The sequence below is a fragment of the Phoxinus phoxinus genome (genome assembly GCF_949152265.1).
Source record: "Phoxinus phoxinus genome assembly, chromosome: 13".
NCBI lineage: Eukaryota > Metazoa > Chordata > Actinopteri > Cypriniformes > Leuciscidae > Phoxinus > Phoxinus phoxinus.
Window position 1 is genome coordinate 14553231 of NC_136888.1, and position 21255 is coordinate 14574485.

General features: G+C 37.2%; 2 protein-coding genes across 4 annotated transcripts in view; one reads left to right on the forward strand and one right to left on the reverse strand.

Annotated features, from left to right (window-relative positions):
• The window catches only part of samd4a (sterile alpha motif domain containing 4A), a 48534-nt gene extending 42331 nt beyond the window's left edge, over nucleotides 1-6203 (forward strand). For all 3 annotated transcript variants that reach the window (XM_079633859.1, XM_079633858.1, XM_079633860.1), the window contains one exon: nucleotides 1064-6203. In XM_079633859.1, coding sequence (XP_079489985.1) covers nucleotides 1064-1092 — 29 coding nt within the window. In that variant the 3' untranslated portion in view covers nucleotides 1093-6203. The remainder of the gene's footprint in view (nucleotides 1-1063) is intronic.
• On the reverse strand, nucleotides 5167-21100 carry gch1 (GTP cyclohydrolase 1). Its single transcript, XM_079633861.1, has 6 exons — nucleotides 20576-21100; nucleotides 16014-16123; nucleotides 14060-14115; nucleotides 8117-8148; nucleotides 7922-8006; nucleotides 5167-7844 (listed from the first exon to the last, which is right to left on the reverse strand). Exons 1-6 carry the CDS (start codon nucleotides 20919-20921, stop codon nucleotides 7718-7720), a joined length of 756 nt encoding a protein of 251 aa, XP_079489987.1. The 5' UTR covers nucleotides 20922-21100; the 3' UTR covers nucleotides 5167-7717.
• Nucleotides 21101-21255: the final 155 nt, after the last annotated feature.

The window sequence follows — 21255 nt, forward strand, 5'->3', positions numbered from 1 at the left end:
TCTTTGCATAAAGAGAGTTTTTTCTCTCAGAGCTGACACAGAGGCTTTCAGTGCAGTGGGCTTGGCGCTGGACAAGCACAGCTTTGTGTTGGGGGAGTGCAGGGAGACAGACAGGAGAGAGGCAGACAGGCTGAATCAGGGAGACGGGCAGAAGCAGTGGGCAGCGCATGCGGTGAGCTCAGGAATGCCCCGCTCGCTCCACAGCTGCCAACAGAGCCCGTAGTGTTCATGTGGCAGCGTACCCCTCGACTCCCCCCCCCCTCAGGACCTCCAGCTCCTCTGGTCAGCACCCTGCCTGGGAGTTTTTGGTGCCCTCATTACGCAGAATGACACTGCTTGCTCTGTGAAACTGCACGGCTGGGTGAAAGTCCAGTTCAGTTTAGATGAAACTGATTCATTGAGTCATTTGAGTCACTCGGAGTGGATTCCCAGAAGTCCCGTGCTTCATATTTTCTTAGTTATATCATTTACACTACCGTTCAAAAGTTGTTTTAGGAAGAAATTGTTACTTTTATTCAGCAAGGATGCATCAAATTGATCAAAAGTGACTGTCACAAAAGATTTCTATTTGAAATAAATGCTGTTCTTTTGCACTTTCTATTCGTCAAAGAATCCTGAAAAAATGTATCACAGTTTCCTCAAAAGTATATGAAGCAGCACAACTGTTTTCAACATTGATAATAATAAGACATTTTTCATGAGCAGCAAATCAGCATAATAGTTTCTGAAGGATCATGTGACACTGAAGACTGGAGTAATGATGCTGAAAATTCAGATTCGCATCACAGAAATAAATAACATTTTAAAATATATTCAAATAGAAAACAGTTTGTTGAAATTGTAATAACATGTCACTGTTTTCACTGTATTTTTCATTAAATAAATGCAGCCTTGGTGAGCATAAAAGACCTCTGTTAAAGCATTAAAAATCCCAATCTTTTGAATGGAACGTGTGATTGAATAAAAGATGATGTCACATATTTTTGAGTGAACGTTTCCAGAAGTGTTTGTCAGTTGCACTGTGCTAGTATTCAAAAAACTGTGATGTCACTTGTTTCCATAGATGGCGTTGATCGAACCTCAACCATCTGAGAGAAGAGACGAGGGCGCACGGGGAGACGGCGGCGCACGGGGAGACGGCATGCCTGGCGGCGGGGGAAAGGTCATCAAGAGGTCACGAGCCCCTCTGTCTATAAACTCCCCCCTCTCCACCTGCTCACCTACCAACTCAATAGCCAATAGGAGAGGTGGGGGCGTGGCCTACACAGTGCCATTCACCGTTTACTGAAAGGCTTAACACAAGCAAGTTCTGTCACCATGACTACTTCAGCGTGTTTACATTCGATTCTGGGAGAAAATCACATCTTCAACACTTCCATAGAAGAACGCAGCAAAGGGTCTTCGTGAAGGCAGGCCACTAGAGGGGGTCCGTAAAGCAACGGAGACAACCGGAAGCGTTCAGGTGGCTGTCTGGGACGTCACAAAATCCAAACCCAACCAGCAGACGAAACCAGATGACATGTAGTAACATTAGATTTCTGCACCTCTGTGCAGATGCTACGAATATTACGTCACAGTATGTTTACACATAATACTGTCAAGGATATCAAAACAGTAACTGTTCAAATCCGAGGACGGGTGTACAGCTTTAGGTTCCTAAACGGCTTCATAGTTTACAATTGTGTTCGCATTTACTGAACGTTGTTCTAGTTTTCTTATGTGCCAGCAGGAAAGCTGATTTACAGCACTACAAAGACAGTCAGAGCTACGGATGGTACTCCGAAGAAAGAGAGGGAACGTGTGAAAGGAAACAGGAAGTGATGTCTGTGGAGGGAGCGGGGGATTCTGACATGAGGGACAGAGGTTGAGGGAGATCAGGAGGTCAGAGGAGGGGAATATGGGAGAAATGCCAGCAAATGCAAGTAGATGGAAAGGTTGAAGTGGAGCAGGTGAACATGTAGGTCAGAGGTGTACAGGTCCGGGCAGAAATATTTGATATATGTTATATTTTTATATAATATACCTTTTATTGGTGGCTTAAAGCATAAACGCTAGACTTGGGAGATGTGTACTTCATGAATGATGTTTGTTCAGATTCTGTCTGGGCCTAGAGATATATTCACATTTTTACAGATCAGTTTTATGCATTGAATTCTTTTCTGTAAATGCACAGCCGTGGAGTGACGTGTAGTGATCTTTTTGATCTTGTGTCTGTGTATTTGGGATATCACATGCGTGGTACACTTGGTCAGCAGGACATAGACTGTTGGAGCAACAGGGAGAGATATGTCACATTGAAATGTATAAGGAAATAACACTAATGCACCAGTTATTAGTACAGAGCGCCGCCTTGTGGTGACACTGTGCAATAGTTACCAATAAATGAGGCTTTCTTTTTTCTTTTTTTTTACAGTATTGTCTTAATATCAGCCATTAGTTAATCATGCCAGGTATAAAAAGTAGAAAGTTTACAATAAGAAATGAGCTTTTAGTTTTGGACTCTTACAAGTGAAGATTTTCTGCATGGGAAGGGTCTTTTTGTTGTTGTTGCTTTAACTGTTGTAATCCAGGACATTAAAGTCCCTTTATGAGGGTGTTCAGTGATTGTTAATGTATATTATTTTGAGTTTTTGCTATAATAACTTTGCTTTTCGTGCCGTTGGTGCTGTGAATCCTTGCTGAAACCGTCAAAAGTGAATTTGCAAAAATGTGCAATAGACTCTCATCAGCAACACGGTGTGAATCAAGGGCAGCGGGGGGGGGGGGGAAGAACTGGATTCGCATCGCCCTCCCGCCAAATCCCCCCAATTCCCACACCACAGGACTGTTGTACCCTGTTGTGCGCGTGTCGCCGGCCTGCAACCTGATGCACCTACCCACACCTCAAGTGTTAAATGCTTTTCGGCTCATCCAAAGAAACGGATCATGACAGTAAACACAGTAAAGAGGCACTTTCACATCCGACGCGGTTCTAAAGCTGCCTAAAAGAGAGAATGTTGACTATGCAGTGTTTCAGCTTCATAAGAGACTTGGTGCCTCCAAACTAGAGCTTTTAAAGTGCATGAAATGCCTTAAACAAAATGGTAGCCAGTGTTTTACAAAGCATGTTAGCAAACCATCATGTGGCATCTTGTGCATCTTGTTTATAGAGGTGCATTTGTTTGTGTGTATTAAGCCACTCATCACTGCCATTTGAAAACAATTAGCAGATTCAAATGATTATTTATTCTTTTCTATTATTGATGCAGAGGTTATTGTATTCATTAGATGTATTATTTAAGATATCTTGTGTATTAACTTTTGCTATGGCTGGTAACCATAAGTACATCTCAAATAACAACCTAGTTATTTTTCTTTTGGACGTTTTGTTTTCCCAATTTGCGTTTTTTTATCTAAAAAAAAACACAGGCTAAGTGATAGTCATGGCTTTTTTTCTTTTTTTTAAATATTGATTTTTTCTTTTATTTTTCCTTTCTTGTGAGTATCTCTAAATGCTTCTATTTTGCTAACCCTTCCCGGATGGTGTATTTTAAAGAAAGTGTTATTGTCACGTCGTAAACAAAGAGCCAGTTTTTCTTTCTTTAAAATGTGGTTAAATATTTTTTTCATAAGAATCGTTTTTTGGTTTTAGTTGTTTTATTTTTCACCGTTATTCTGTTGCTGATTTTCACCTCGGCTGTTACAGTGTTTAAATGTGTAGCGTCATTGCGTAGTTGTTTACGAAGAATGCTGCTCGCTCGCGATTGGATAGCGGAGTATGGCGCGAATTCTACTCTGATTTGTTAAAAAATGTTCATCACGCGACGAGCTGGAAGAAAATTGGTTTCTTCAGTGCGATGATGCAGCAGAATTGCAGATGCTGTAACGGTGTTAAAACATTTTACATGCTACCTTGGTATTACGTTGACGAAGCCTTCATTGTTTGGTTTGGGCGCGTTAGTAAATTAGAACGTATCTAATGCTGATTTTATTTTTTATTATTATTATAATTTTTGTGTTGCATTTATTCTGAAACGAGTATTTTTTTTTTTTTGCTTTACTACGCTCTTTTTCCGTTGTTTATTCTGTTTTCGTTATGTTCAAGAGCCGATGTCCTGTATTGACTGCAGGCTGACGTACATATGCGTATATATATATATATAAAATATATATTTTAAAAGATTCTTATGTTTATGAAAAGGTAAAACCAAATAAAAAAAAGTGCGAAAAAAAAACGAACAAAAAATGTAATTTATATTTTAGAGATGCATGCAAGAGGCTGGGAAGTCATATCTAGAATAACAAATGGCAGTGCCTTTTTTTTTTTTTTTTTTGTATTCAGACATTTACCCCCAAATGTAAATGATTTTATATGGCTCTAAAATATAGAGATAAGCCAGACGCATTGATGGTGGAAACTTTAAATCATACAAAGTCCATACAAGCTGATTCTCGTTTCCATGAGGCTCAGAAGGAGCGTGCTGGAAATCTGTATGCTTTAGGTACTTCAGTGCTGTTATGAAGTTATGAATTATATCTGTCTGTACAACACGCAGATGTGTATATATTTTTGTTTGTACTTGTGCGAGTGTGACACTGTGTATCCAGGTGAGAAACCGGATTGTCTTGTAATTTTTTTTGTACATACCCTCTTAGAAAATGTTGCGTCATAACGTGGATGACATCATCGGAAGGTGTTTGTTCCACCACTTACCTGTGAGGCGTCACAGCGCAGCACACACTTTACTTTACATCTTTACTGAAATTAACGACTTCAGTCAAGAAAAAAAAATTGGGATTTTGGAAATATCTTTCCCTCTTTGGTTCGTGGCCTTGTGTGTTAATGGGAGACTATACTGTGTGTATGTGTAATGTTCTGTCCGCCAACTGAATGTGTATCATTGGGTCTGTGTTAAATGCTTGACATTTTTGTAATAACCACAGACGAAAAGTATTAAAGAGTAACCTTTGAAAAGGACTTCACGTGTTTCTCTGATTTCAAACAAGCTGGTTTATGTTATGATTTGCTTTGAGTTTGCTCATATTAAGGGCAGCATAACCACGAGTCTGTGAGGAATTTACTGCCTCCTCGATCTCAACCAATCAGAGAGCTCGAGACGGGTTTATATTGCCAAGAGGCGGGGCTTTCTGTGAAAAAGACTGAGTCACTCTCAGCTTTATTATGAACTCATTTATGATGTGCAAATGAAAGGGTCACATGGGTGGGCAGTGCTGGTCACACAAACCATGTTGAACGATTAGAAAGTAAAATTGGCTGTTTTAATACATAGATGAAATAAAAATACTGAAAATCTTAACTTTGTACAAATCACTCAGTAGGCTACTGGACTTGACTACTTTTAGGGCAGAAGAAAATGGTATTTATTTTCACATCAAAAAGGGGGGAAATGATACAAGATAGGATATTATGCCTAAATGAAATAAAGCCTTATCTACATTATTTTTTTATTTGCATTTAGTTATTATGCAGTCGCCTCACGATATGCACACTTTTCCTGTGCCCAGAAGTCCAAATTCATTCAAGGAAAAATAATAATAATAAATCTAACCCATAAAAAAAATAAAAATTCATATAAAAAAAAAACTTTTACAAATAACAAGAACATCCTAACATATTTTACATAAGATTTATTATTTTAAGCTGAAAATTATGATGAACATCAATAGTAAATTATTTGAAAGACAGTCTTTCGTTTAGAGAAGGCCACATGAATAACACTAGTTCTCATTTTCTTAATGACTCCACTGATGTGACATTGAACATCTCATAGCGTCTTCAGAAGCATCACGACTCCGAATTTCATCCGAGCTCATAAATGCAGAACATCACTCAAAGAAAGTCACAGGCAATACAACAGTGTCAGTAAATCCACAGCATCTGTCGTTTTTGAGGTTAATATAATGTTCTACAATGATACATAGTATATAATTGAAATCCTAACAATAATGCTCAAAACACATTACACATACCCAAGGACAGGTAAACATGCATCAGAGTAAATGTACAAAATATGTTCTACAAATGTAGAATCTTAAAATATCTTTTAGTTGGTTTCCATATTTTTTTTAAATCATATTTTAATTACAAAGATCACATTTATCAGTACAGGTATGTTCGGTATTTTCCATGAATCCCACAATGTGCAAAATCAGATACTATGTTGACCTCCACTGGACCTTTCACCTTTGGTCTTTTCCCTCCACCCCAAGAAATAAAAAACAACCTTCAGAGTGTAAACAACATCGATGGCCATACAGATAGGATATTCAAAAGGCTGGACCTGGTTATCACTTCAACACATCAGACTCAACAGTTGATTTGAAACAGAAAAATAATAGTGTTGCACGAAACCTGTAAATACTAGCAATAATGAACACTTAAAGGGATAGTTCACCCCAAAAATGAAACTTCTGTCATCATTCAATCATCAGTTTTAAACTATAGGGCTGCACGATATATCGTTTTAGCATGGATATCCTGATGTGCCCATTATAAGTTATATTTATATGCATTTATGTTTTGTTATACTGTTATAAAGATCTCACTGATTTACATTACAACCTATCAGAATCTTATCTTCTTTTTGGCCATATAAAAATCAGAAACTGCATTAAATTGCAAACTTTTGCTCATTTTTGACTAATGTAGGGTTTTTTCCCCTCCTTGAGTCTGAGTTTCATATTCTTACTATATCATACTAGTGTATATGAGCCAATAAAGCCTATTAATATCAAATAGGATGCTCAACATATACAAACTTTTAATAATTTTTTTTAGATGTCCTTTCGATTTTTGTCTAAAAAACGGTTCCATTGGAAAAAAAATTAGTTTAGTGCTATTTTTGTACCACTCTTTCAAATGTCAGGCTTTAAGGGGTTAAGACAAAATAAGTGTGAGTAAAAGAGGATATAAGTTTTATTTTTTATTTTCTTAAACTATCCCTTTAAGAACAGAAGTTTTTTTTTTCTTTGGGTTTGGGCACAAATATTGACTGATGCACAGGACACATTATATTAAATATTACATTATAAGACAGCGTAGACATAATATATTTTCAGCACATAGTAAAACAACAATACAACCTGTCTGGGATTATTCATAAAAAAAAGTGGTGCTATTGTAATACTATGTTTTTTGGGACATGTACCATTATAATACCAAGATAATCTTTACCTGGTCTAATCAAGTACCTTGTAAATATCAAGGAATAGGAATTTTGGTAATAATTTAGTACCATGGTGATTTCCATTACCATTACTGTACATCGACAGTGCTTTTTATATCAGTAAAATTGAGTATTCGGAACGGCACGTACCTCCCTGTTCAAAAGCGTGAAAATAAAACTGCTTTGTTGTGTATGTCTGGCAACTCAATTGCGTTTAATAGAGCGCAAAAGTGACCCGACCGGAAAGAGACGTAAACAAATTTTGGTGGGTTTGGTGCTTGTTAGTTTAGAGAGGTTAAATTGTGCTAATCTAGAACGTCCTTCAAAACACAATGCTTCCATGTAACAGCAACAGCCACAGTCCCGTCAACAGAGGCTCCCGCAGCTCGACTGGCTAAACCTTAATCAATGAAACACACACACACACACACACAGGCGATAGAGAAGAGACGGTGTTACCGAGGCGGGTGGGACACTATGTCACACAGCAGCAGGGCCTCGTCCGGAGGCGTTTGAGAAGAGGGCTGGTCTGAGCTTTGGCAGTGGAGAGATCAGCTCCGGATCAGGGTCAGGAACTCGTCCCGTGTCTTGGGGTCCTCGCGGAAAACGCCCAGCATGGTGCTGGTCACGGTCTTGCTGTTCATCTTCTGGACGCCTCGCATAACCATACACATGTGACTGGAGAACAGAGAGGAGAGGAAATGAATCTCGAGTTTATAGTCAGGCATAGCATTGTAAAATAAAGTTTCACATACGTGGCTTCAACAACCACTCCGACACCAGCAGGCTGTAAAGCTTCAGTGATGGCGACCGCAATCTGTTTAGTTAGACGCTCTTGAACTGAAATAACAAATGTCAATGTGAACTTAGTGAAACAAACAAGGATTTGGAAGGTGTATGAATAATATTCCATAGTAGAATTATTTGTTTGGAGGGGGGGAGAGCATTACCTTGCAATCTCCTGCTGTATATCTCAACAATCCTGGTGAAAAACAAAAAGCATAAACATAGTTAATAATTAAGCGGCATTTATACACAATATACCACCATTGAATGTAATCGTGGTTTGATTACATGAACTTTATTGCTCAGAGATTTCACTTGTTGTGGTAATGATATAATAATAAGACCTGGGGATAGGTGGATTTTTAGTATGTTTTTAAGTATGTTTTTATTCAAACACAATGTAAACTAACAATGAACTCAATTTAGACACTTAAGCAAGTTAATTGAAGTTCTTAATTAAAACATTTGTATTCATATAAATATACATAATTGTAATATATACATTTGTAACATAATAATACATTACCGTTCAAAATTGCATATTTTTAAACCGATCAAAAATATTTGTAACATTATTAATTGTTTCAAATACATGTTGTCCTTTTGAACCTTCTATTCAAAGGAATATTTAAAAATAAAAATTTCCACAAAAATATGAAGCAACACAACTGTTTTCAACATTGATAATGATAATAAATGTTTCTTAAGCAGCAAATCAGGATATTAGAATGATTTCTGAAGGATCATGTGACACTGAAGACTCGAGTAATGATGCTGATTTAATTTTAAAATAGAACATAATTGAAATAATAGAATAAAATTAAATAATTTGTAAATAGTATTGTAAATATTTCACTGTTTTCTTTTTTTTTATCAAATAAATGCAGCTTTGGTGAGCATAAGAGACTTTCAAAAACGATTTAAAAAATCGTAGCGGCGACACCAAACACGTCAAATTTTTTAGTACATTTAAATATAACTATTTAATACTAATGAGTAGAACAAACACAATCAAAATATTTTTTCCAGCTGGAACGTAATCTCAAATATAACTTAATATCGAAAACTCTGTTTCATCTTTGACCATTTGATCAGCAGTGATCCGTTAAACAACTACAAGGCAAATGGAAAAGTCTACAAGCCACAGCCATAAAAATGAAACAATAACCACTTTTAGAAATCAGAAATGCAACTGTGTGTGTGTGTGCGCGTGACTGCGTGTGTGATTAAGTGTGTGTGTGGTACTGCTAAGAGTTATATGACTGCTGTTGACGTGTCTTCATTAGTGGAGTGTAGTATTACGGTTGGTACATCGTGAGATGGATAAGCCACAGGTATTGGGGTCAAATTGGATCAAGCTTCTCTTTGTCACTCACACATTGTGTCTAATCCTCTTACAGACACTTACACTCTCACTGCTTCAAACACAAACACACACACGCACGTGCATCTTGATTTCACAGACGTACAACATTCCTGAGGCGAAAAGAGCCACTAATCTCCTTCACTCGAGCGAATGCTGCTGATTTCACTGAAAAACACTGCATTGTGGCCGGACTAATTTGCATACTCCTGAAGGGATCCATTAAGATTCAATACTGCACCAGAAAAACATAAATTCACCTGCAAATTATGGGCCCAAGAGAATGTGTAATATAACAAAATATAACATATATTTTAAAGAAGGATAACAAGTTTCAAATAAATATATAATATATATAAACACACACACAAATACATATATGGGACGTGGGGAGATGTTTTGGGTTGGGAGTGCTGAAAGGGGGGTGGTGGGATTGGGAGAAAAGTATATAGAAATAGTATATAAAGATATAATTAAACTTGTCGATGCCACGAAGCATAACAAGCAATCCCTGAGAACGGGCTACTGAGGTATTTCTGCAGGTAATATACGAGCCTCCTAAACTTGTGCGGCAGAAACCAATGGGATTAATATCCTGCCATGATTCAAAACTGAAAATAAAGTTCTGAAAGGTTGAAACTAAGTGTTCGAAAACTCAAAATCTTAAAAAAAAAAGTTTTGCAAGATCGAAAAATAAGATTTACAAGCTTGCAAAATGTAAAAAAAATAAGAATATCTCTGCAAACATTATGTTGTTTTTGAGATTTCCTTCTTCAGAACTGCAAAACATTTTTTACGATGTTGCGCAATTTTTTTTCCAGAGTTTCAGATTTGTCAGTGTTCTCCCACTGTATAGTTTGTTTTCCAGATTTGAAACCTTGAAACCCGTGATCTGAAAACGGGTGTGCGAATAGGTGAAAAAAAGTTTTGAAACTCTGAAAACTGAGGTTCGAAAGGGCGAAACTTATTACATTACATTAAATTTGAGCTCCTTTGCAGACTATTTTTTCAGAGCTGAGTTTACAACACCCACTTTGCGGAGATACGCGCACACAGTTGCGAGCTTGCGACTCGCGTGATTGTTGGCAGCGTTGTCACGCAGCTCTGAAACTCTGAAACTCTGACTGAGCGCAAATGAAGCTTCGCAACCTCGCAACTTAAAAAAAAGCCTGGAGGGAGGGCCTTTCTGCTCTTGGCCAATGCTTTTCTGTCTGCTGACGTACAGTCCAATCACAAGTCGTATTTACTGGAAAGGTGGCTTCTGCACTGGTTCTTTGCATGCGTCCGGCAGATTGACCGTGACGATTGCTTCCTCTCATTACCATGATTTACCTTTTTCTAGGATGATGTATAATTATTTACTATGTTCTAGTATGATTCACCATGATTTACCATGACTTACCATGTTCCAGTATGATTTACCATGAATCTAGCATGATTTACCATAGTTTACCATGATATACCAAGTTCTAGTATGATTCAGCATGCTTTACCCTGTTCTAGCATGGTTTACAACAATTGAACACATTCTAGTATAATTTAATATGATTCTAGCATGATTTACCATAGTTTACCATGATTTATCTTAGTTTACCTTGATTTGCCATGTTACAGGATGATTTACCATGATATACCACATTCTAGAATAATTTACCAGGATTCTAGCATGATTCACCTTATTTACTATGATTTACCATGTTTCTAGCGTTATTTACCATGATAGCAATTATGTGACGCATCAGAACAAATGAAGTGATAAACTCTGACAAAATATGATTGTGTTATAATAGTAATTGTTATGTAAGGAATTTTTAGTGTCTAAATATATGAATGCAAAAGCACATGTGAAAAGACTATTAAATTGTAGATTGTCCAGCAGAGGGCAGTAGAAGACCACTTATTGGCTCACTTTCATTTTTACAAGTCTTGATTTTTACCAGTATTTTAAGTGGTATTATACTGCCCCCTGCTGTCTCTTCATCATACCACTCCCTAATATTGTTATATAATTCATATTTAGACTTTATAAAATCATTATTTTAACATTTACAATCACATTTTGTCAAAATTCATCTATTGGAGTATTACTATTGACAATTGTGTCACATTGAGAAATGGGAATCCTAAAACTGAAAGTAAAAAAAAATCCATTTAAGAGCAGCAGGATTATATTTGTAATCTTTTTATCAGCTTTCAGACTTGTAACATGCTGAATCATACTAGAACTTGGTATATCATGGTAAACTATGGTAAATCATGCTAGATTCATGGTAAATCATGGTGAATCATATACTAGAACATAATAAATAATTATACATCATATAGAACAGGGTAAATCATGGTAAACTTTGATAAATAATGGTAAACTATGGTAAATCATGCTAAATGTATGGTCAACTGTGGTAAATTGTACTAGAACGTGGTAAATCATGGTAAACCATCCTAGTACATGGTAAATCATACTAGAATCATGGTAAATCATACTGGAACATGGTAAGTCATGGTAAATCATGATAAATCATACTAGAAAAAGGTAAATCATGGTAATGAGAGGAAGGATTTGCACTCTTTACAGAAGCAATCGTCACGGTCAATCTGCCGGACGCATGCAAAGAACCAGTGCAGAAGCCACCTTTCCAGTAAATACGACTTGTGATTGGACTGTACGTCAGCAGACAGAAAAGCATTGGCCAAGAGCAGAAAGGCCCTCCCTCCAGGCTTTTTTTTTAAGTTGCGAGGTTGTGAAGCTTCATTTGCGCTCAGTCAGAGTTTCAGAGTTTCAGAGCAGAGCTGCGTGACAACGCTGCCAACAATCACGCGAGTCGCAAGCTCGCAACTGTGTGCGCGTATCTCCGCAAAGTGGGTGTTGTAAACTCAGCTCTGAAAAAATAGTCTGCAAAGGAGCGCAAATTTAATGTAATGTAATAAGTTTCGCCCTTTCGAACCTCAGTTTTCAGAGTTTCAAAACTTTTTTTCACCTATTCGCACACCCGTTTTCAGATCACGGGTTTCAAGGTTTCAAATCTGGAAAACAAACTATACAGTGGGAGAACACTGACAAATCTGAAACTCTGGAAAAAAAATTGCGCAACATCGTAAAAAATGTTTTGCAGTTCTGAAGAAGGAAATCTCAAAAACAACATAATGTTTGCAGAGATATTCTTATTTTTTTACATTTTGCAAGCTTGTAAATCTTATTTTTCGATCTTGCAAAACTTTTTTTTTTAAGATTTTGAGTTTTCGAACACTTAGTTTCAACCTTTCAGAACTTTATTTTCAGTTTTGAATCATGGCAGGATATTAATCCCATAGAAACCCGACAGTAGGTGGCGCCAAATTACTGTCTTAATGAGTCATTGAATCATTCATTCAAATCAATTCGATTAAAAACACTGATTCTTTCAGGAACGAAACGGGTTGCAGGACGCGTGCAACGGTTCTGATGTGGCTTTGTTTGAAACTCGTTGAAGGAGCAAAAATAGACAATATGTGGCTAAAATGTTAATTACTTAATATTAACTTATTGTTATTAACTACATTGTTATAAATATGAAAACAGGAAATATTTATTGGGGCATTTTTCCCCCCACAAATTTTCAGGGGCATTTTTGTTAATTTTGGAGGCATTTTTGCCACAAGGCCCTGTTAATTTCACTCTGGTTTGCGTCAATCAAGATCCATGAGAAATAAAATAATAGACTATTCCCATTTTGAGAGGGTAAATTATGTAAGATTAAAAGAGTTTAATTGCGTTTATAAACCTGTGAAAACAGAAGCTGCAGAGCGCCCCTGTATATATTATATACACATACTACTGGTCAAAAGTTAGGGGTCATATAATTGTTGATATTAATAATGTGTACATAATGTGTAAATAATAATATAATTAATAATTATTTGAAAACTTTATTGTTCAAAAAAATAAAGGCAAAAATAATTAATTATTTATAATACTTTCTGGTTGTCAAACATTAGTAGAACATATCCAGAGTTAAAAGTAATAACCTACACTTGTGGTTAGTCTGCGAGGACTGTATTTTGTTATCTAATGCAATGACTGGTGGAAGATGGAAGTGGCTTAAGAGTCCAAATACTTTTTGAGTCCACCGTTTGAGAAAAAACACAAACTGAGAATGTAAACGAGCAAAACATTTTAAAAAATCATTAAAGTAGGCATGAAACGGAAGTTATGTCTTTTCTTCTCTATTGTGATGTATATCAGAGTGAAATTGCTTCTCGAACAAGAAACAATTTAGGGCGGAGCTTGATTTTGTCCACTGGAAATTGATTGGATGGTTGTGGTTTGCTATATCTGTGATGTCATGTGAGTGACAGGTTGTCCCGCCCTCGTGCCAGTGAACAGATGTCGAGAGGAAGTTAGTTTGATTAAAAATAATAATGTGCACAGATGAAACATTTGTAATAAACAAATGTTTCATTAAAAAAAAAAAAGAATGGTCAATTTGGATTTCATGGCGACTCTAAAACAGATTTTACATTCATTTTGTGTGAGAAACCTGGGGCCAGTTGCATAAACATACCCGCTAACTCAGTCTCAAGAACTAGTCTGACCAACTAGCAAATAGTTTGGGCTAATCAGTCTTACTTTTCGGATTCAAATGAGTTATGAGTCCAATCTACCATTTCAAGTAACTGACACGTCTTGAAAGAAAAAATTTTTATGGCTAACTTGAGACTAGTCTAAGCAGTTTATGCAACCGGCCACTGGGAGTATCTGACCTACCGTGCTAATTTACTCAGACCAAGAACCCTCTTGTTTGGAAGGTAACCTATATGCACCTGTGAAAAACACAACACATTAACTGACAACAGAAAGATATAACTGCAAAACATGGGAGATATACACAATTCTTCCAGAACAAGTTTTTTTTTACATGATTACCTGTTGCAAAACTGTATGTTGGCACTAGCAAGCAACATGTCACAGAATCAGACGAAAAGTAAAACATGCGGACAGTAAAACAGTGGCTGGAGAGAGCCGTATCTGTGCACCCCCCCTTCCTAACCTCCTCTCCGCCATCAAACTCAAATGTCACCAACAATTTGACGAAGCGGCCCAGAGAAAGGGCAGCATCAACAGACATGCAAGAATTTTCTCTTTTTTCTTCTCTGATGCGATAATCCCGCGCGTCACTGAAACCTCTTGGCCTTGACTCCTCTCGACTTCCTCTGAAATGCATCAATCGAACTTTACCAACAACCACAGAGCACCTGAGAGATGAGCAACGCGCTTTTTGTGGCGAAATCCACTTTAGACCAACAGGTAAGACATGTGGCGGCTGTACGGCGGATATGTTTCTAGTGTAAGAGAGCGCACTTGATCGGCTCGGTGTTCTTGATGGACACTAAGAGTGTTGTGAGGACAATCATGGAGATGGAGGACGCTGAAGCGCAAGCAAGAGGGCCAAAAATGAAAGAGAACGGGCGCACGCCTCTTTGAAAGAAATTGGTGAGTCATTATCTTGTTGCAGATGCGGAGAGAGAGGCGAGGTAAATAGATGAGAAGGAATAGGGAGCTATCAGCGGGGGGGACGCAGCGGAAACCACGGCCCTACAACAGCATCTGACAAACAAAATTGCAAGTGGTGGAAAAAAAAAAAAAAAGCGTTCAGTGCGCTTGATCAATGGCTCGGTCTATCATCAGTAGCCATTTGTGGCGTGACAGGATCGACGGCGTCTCTTTTGTCTTAAATGGCAGACACCTGCGGTGCTGTGAGCTGGAGGGAGGTACTAAATGTCAAACCTGGAGGATAAAAAGTGGCCATTGTTTTTCAGTGGAACTCAGATCTGATATTTCAGCTTGTTCTCGTTACCTGCTTCCAGATTTAATTATAGCTAATTAACTTGGTTATTGGCAGATTACACATCACGGTTTTTTCAGGTACATAAAAAAAAAAAAAACTGTTTCTGCCTTCAACTGGGTGAATCACTCTCAAAAAAAGTCCAGATCATATTTCACCCCACAATTACACACAAAAAATATATTTTATTGTCATGATAATTAAGCACATTTGCCACCAAATTCTCATTGCAATTCATTGCAATGCAAAGTTTAATAAAAATCATTCTGATTTTCAGTCAGCATAAATGGACTTACAACACTACTTCCTTGAGCAACGGTGCTTCTCAATATACTTAACCATTTTAATAATATATTAGTATTGATTCCACATTACAGTAATGAGAATGCTATTTTTTGACTTACAATAAGCTTTATGAAAATAGTGTCATAATGCAAAAAATCAATAGTTCCAAATATATTCATTTCTTTGCCAAAATATAAATTCTTAATAATAATTTATATAATTCTATCATTTCTATATTTTATTCTTTTGATTATGGGGTGGAATATGACCTGTATATTAAATAAATAATGAAAAATAAATAATAAAAGCAAAAAAGTAATAATAATAAATAAATCAAATAAAAATATTTTTTACAATATATTAAAAATTAAACATTTTACTTGAATAAATTGATCATAAAATAACATTTGAATTGAAAAAGATTAAATAAAGTCCTTAAATAGCTTATCCTAAAAGCCTTGTAGGATAGAGGTGTGACAAATTATTTTTTTAAACTACATTTTCAGTGCAAATGTTCAATTATGGTCATAAAAACTGCACTGCAAGGGTGACATATGCTAATGAAGGTAAAAGGGAAATGATTAGTCTTACCCGGCCAAAAATGGGAACTAAATGGTGTTCACACATGGAAAACATGTCGATGTCCTTCACGATCACCATCTCGTCGTGGTCTTCATCAAAGATTGCGTCATTCAGGACATCTACAAGAAGGTACAACAACAAATCAAGATGAGGTGAGCGATATGACATCATGAAATCCTTATATCTCACCCCATGCGCTCTTCCTGTTGCGGCCCTGTGTCATTTCTCTTAGCTTCAATCATTGTTCAAACATATCCCATTTTATCTATTGAGAATGCACTGTCTTTTCCTGTGGGGCTTTTTAATTTCCTGGCTGCCTATCTAGGGGAAGGTTTCCGTGGAAACGTGGCAAACTGATGGCGAAGCTTCAGGCTTTTGTTGAGATGTGACTCCCATATTTTGTTGCCACTTTTGTGCAGTCACTGTGTGATTGAAAACGGCAGAAAGCAATCATTTTTCAGGCTGTTTATGACCACAGGACAGGTATGACTACTTAAATCTAACAAATATTTGTACATTTTATGAAAAAAATGAGCATTGCTCGCTCGTACAAAACCCGTCATCATGTTGTGGCTGGTTGTTAGGGTGTTGCCAAGGGTGTTATGGGTCTCAAAAGAGCATCTGTGATATTCTGGTGACTAGATGTGACTAAGTTCCTTTAAATTTAAGCTCCTGGGAATTATTTGACAGATTTCCCAAAATCACAAGTCAGATCACATAGAAAGCTGCATGATTTGAGGTAACATTAATGTCTGTAGGGTGGAAAAAACTGATAATGAGCAGTAGTAATAATAGTTATGCAACCACCACTGACAAACTGATAGTATCCCTCATAAAAGTGGTTGAACAAGTTATTTCCATGTTGTTTCATGGTTCCCAGAACTTTTGTTAATATTTAAACTGATTCTGGTCACCACTAACCAGCCTGCTTTACAGAAAGCGAGCGTATACGCATGCGGTGTTGTGTAAAGGTTGTAGCTGATCTGAGCATCTCTGTTGAATTTAACCTGGGGGCAGCAGCTGTTACGAGAGAGAACTGTCATCAGGCTCGTCCTAAACAAACACCTGCTATCAAATGCACAGGCACAACACACGGAAAGGTCTCACATATGACGGTGGTGGCACCGGAAAAAAGAACAGGAAATCAAATCAGCATCTCATCGAAGTCATCTTTCAGCCTCGCTGCCACCGTCACACACACACTCAATTAAACACAAACTTGCTTACACACTAAGCAAACATACACTTGAAATACAATAAGTAACCATAGAAACCCATTGAAATTGTGAAGATGTCAACAAGCAGAGCTCTGGTTAGTGGTTATGGGTAATGTTAGTGCTGTTGAGTCTCGAGATAAGAGACAGGCATCCGTCCAGCCAGTGGGGGCAGGGGACAACGCAGCATAATGATGGGTAATGCAGGAAAGAAACCGTACTGAGCTGCGTAACCGCTGTAAATAGAGCAATATCACTCGTCTCTATGACCTTTAATGGTTTTATGGGACATGAGACCATGACAAAACCATAAACTGTAAGGAAACATAATCACATAATGCATAATAATAATGCCATAATAATTCCTTCATTTCACAATCCTTCCTTCCTTTTTGTCTGTGACTCATGAGTAGCATAACGACAGATATGTTTTATTGTAGGGCTGGAACGACGTGTCAACGTAACCGATTACTTCGATTAAGTAAATTAGTAATTTTGAATGCGTCGATTCGTCACGCATGTTCCCCAATGATGGCGGCTCCCGGGCATGCTGAAAATCAACCGTTATTATACAGATATGAAGTGTGGAATTTTTTTTAACAGAGACCGAATAAAATGGTGCTCTGCACGCTCTGTTAAACTGAAATGGCAAACAACAGCAGCACAACTTCTATGTAAACGCATCTGAAAAGAAAACACCCCAGAGCTCTCCTACCTCAAAACGACGAGACGGCAGCGTAAGTATTTGGACTAGTACAGTGAATTTTTACACAGCACTAGAATATGGATGTCAGTCCTATATTTTGTGCTTAATGCGGCTGCATTTATACAGCATTCAGTTTTATACGAGCTGCCGTGGGTGCGAGACTCGATTAATCGAAAAAAGAATATGTTAGTTCCAGCCCTATTTTATTGCCGACTAATATAAATTTAAGTTGCAAAATGTACTCAAAATGGATTCAACTATTAATTTCCATCATCAAAATATTTATAGTAGGCTCAAATGTAGCATACTACCTCGTTCTCGTTAAATAATCCGATTAATCGGAAAAATAATTGATAGGAAAAATAATCGTTAGTTCCAGCTTATTTTATTGCAATCTGATATAAATTCAAGAAGCAAAATGGTGCTCAAAAAGGATTCAACTATTCATATTAATCATAAAAATGTTTATAGGTGTGGCATTATTACATCTTATATATTAAAATGTTTGAGTAAAAATATATGTAAACATTGATGTTTGTTTTTTATATTTATATATATTTGTGTATAAATTATTATATTATTATATAAATATTTTTTTTACATATAAAAAAGTTATTTTACACTAGATTTATTTGTATTTTACTGCTTACATTTAACATTTTGAACCTATTTGTCTACAATGGCTGTTAGGGTCGAAATGATTGAAAACATTGAGAATGTGATACATTGCATATCGACAAATGGCTTAACAAAAATTAAGTTTTTTAGGGATGCACCGATATAAAAAAAAATTGCCGATAACGATAACCGATTTCTTTATATTTGAAAGTTGATAACCGATATATTATTGCCAGATAAATCTAAATCCAAATTTTTTATATAATTTTTAAAAGCCTGATTACAAAAACAAAAGTCTCACCATTAAAAGCCATGTCCGAAGCACACAATTATAATGATAACATTATAAAGATAACATTAAAAATGTACATATATCGGCCGATACCGATATGGTGGCCGATATATCGCGCATCCCTTATTTTCCTTAAAAACATTCAAGCACCAACAGCTTCCTTTTCTCAGAGCATTAACTCATGAGTCACCCACCACCACCCAAAAAACATGAAAATGCAACACAGCCTCACACAAACCCACTGAGCTCGCTAGTTTTCTGCCTCAAAGCTGTCCCAACAATGCAAATGACTTTCTGTTGGAAACAAAAATAACTACTCCAGAACAATTCAAGAAGCGGGGTAGGGGTGGTGCAAACTTTAGCCAATCTCATCGAAGACGAAGACATTCCTCTAGAAATGTCTTACCAAATGCACGATTCACCGTGACATTGCATGTTCTACCATCTATGAACTGGACCATCTTCAAGCAATGCATATGTAAGTAAATTTGAGGTCATTGAGGGCAGTCCGATTTAACGGGGAGTTTTTTTTAGGTAAAAAAGCAACATTAATATATTCCATATGCATGGGCCCTAAAAATGCTACACAAACCATCTCCAGATGTGCTGTTTTCTATGTGGGGATGTTATTGGTGTTGTGACGGTGGGCAGCACCCTGGCTCAACCACTTAAACAACAGCCTGAGAGTGACCAGTGAACAATTACGCAAGATAAACCTTTGCTTTGAGTTGGAGTACCTGTTGAGCCAGTTATTTATATTGATGACACATGGAAGTGTTTGAGGAAATACTTTTAACCGGAAATGCTTGACACTGCTTGAGTCTGTAAAGTGGTCTAAAAAAAAATTGTCTGTGGGCTATAAAACTCTCTGTATCATAATTAGGTGAAAGCATCTCATTTAAAAAAAAAACTTTTTTAGGAGGTAAATTTCGTATGAATTTGTAAAAACATAAGCATGAAGGTCCACTTGGAACCTAACCGTCAATGACATGTACGAAATGAGTTTGTACATAGCCACCAATTCCAAAATATGACAAAAACTGCCATGAAATTGTGTTGAAAATACGTATTTCATTATGAAAATGACATGATTTTGAAGAATACACTGGCAGATGTTTTCCATAAAATGAGTATGATGTCTCAAAAAGTTCTCAAAACACCATAAAAGTGGTCCATATGACTTGTGCATTATATTCCAATTCTTCTGATGCCATATGATAATTTTATATGAGTAACTTTTTAATTTTAAATTAAGTTTTTACTGAAAATATCCACTAACATTCTTAACCTCCAGTGTGATGTTAACCATGACCAGATCTACATTGAGTAAGTTCAGACCATTTTTTTAACTAAATCAACTGATTTATTAATAAGAATCTGACTCAATGAACTTGACTACTTGTAAACATTTGTAAAAACAACTTTTAAACCCCTGTTGTCCCGATTGTCTCGCGCTCTGTCTAAGTTGGTTTTGAATCCAAGAACGCATCTGTGAACCTTAGTCAGTGTAATAAAAAAAAGTAAAGTTGCCTACTGTAAAACAGAATGTTAACTTATATGTTAACGTTTTATCATGTTTATTTCTCTTCAATAATAAAATAAAACACCCTGACACTTCAGAATATCTCAACTTCAGAAAATAAAAGGAATTGTGCTTACAAACAAATGTAAACCACAAAAAGTGTACACAAATAAAGTGAAAAACACGGCTTTTCATCTGTCAGTCATTTTCGCAACTCACCAATGATTTTTTCCTGATACCCCTTGGTGAAGAACTGCATGGCTGTGGCGGCTCTCCACGGAGTTTTGAGCAGCCCCTGTCGCTGCGGGTCTTCCCCGAGACCCCTGAGGATGGTGGTGTAAGCTGCGGCGATGCTCGGCAGGCTCATTTCGTTGTCTTCCAGACTGCGAGTGCGCTCTTCCCGCCAGCTCTCCATCACGCTGGGAGACGACACGGTGCTCGGGTCCCCGGCGGCACCACCGGCGCTCCATCCGGGCATCTTCACCCGGCTGTCAAAGTGTCCATTGATCGCGGCATCTGTTTCATTTTCACTTTTATTCATTTGTTTCTGTTTGGGGCGCTCCATGATTACCTGAAAGTAACAGCTTGGGTGCCTCAAAGTCGGTTTAATGCTACTATCTGTTTTTAAAACACTGCTTAAGGTCTAACGGAAAAAACTTGAGTGAAGTTCAACGGTTATTATACTCTTGTCAAACTCGGTGCTCTTGCAGAGGCAGCGGGGGTTTTATTAACATGAGCTAATCCGTACGCGTTCCTATTGGTCCACAGGAGAGACTGCGTCAGGGAGCCTGATTCCTATTGGCCGAGAGGCGTGCTTGCGTCAGGCCACCTGTATCTAGTAAGAGGATGAGATCTCTTCTACACATTAAAGTGATGTCTTGGGGCAGATCAAACCACCT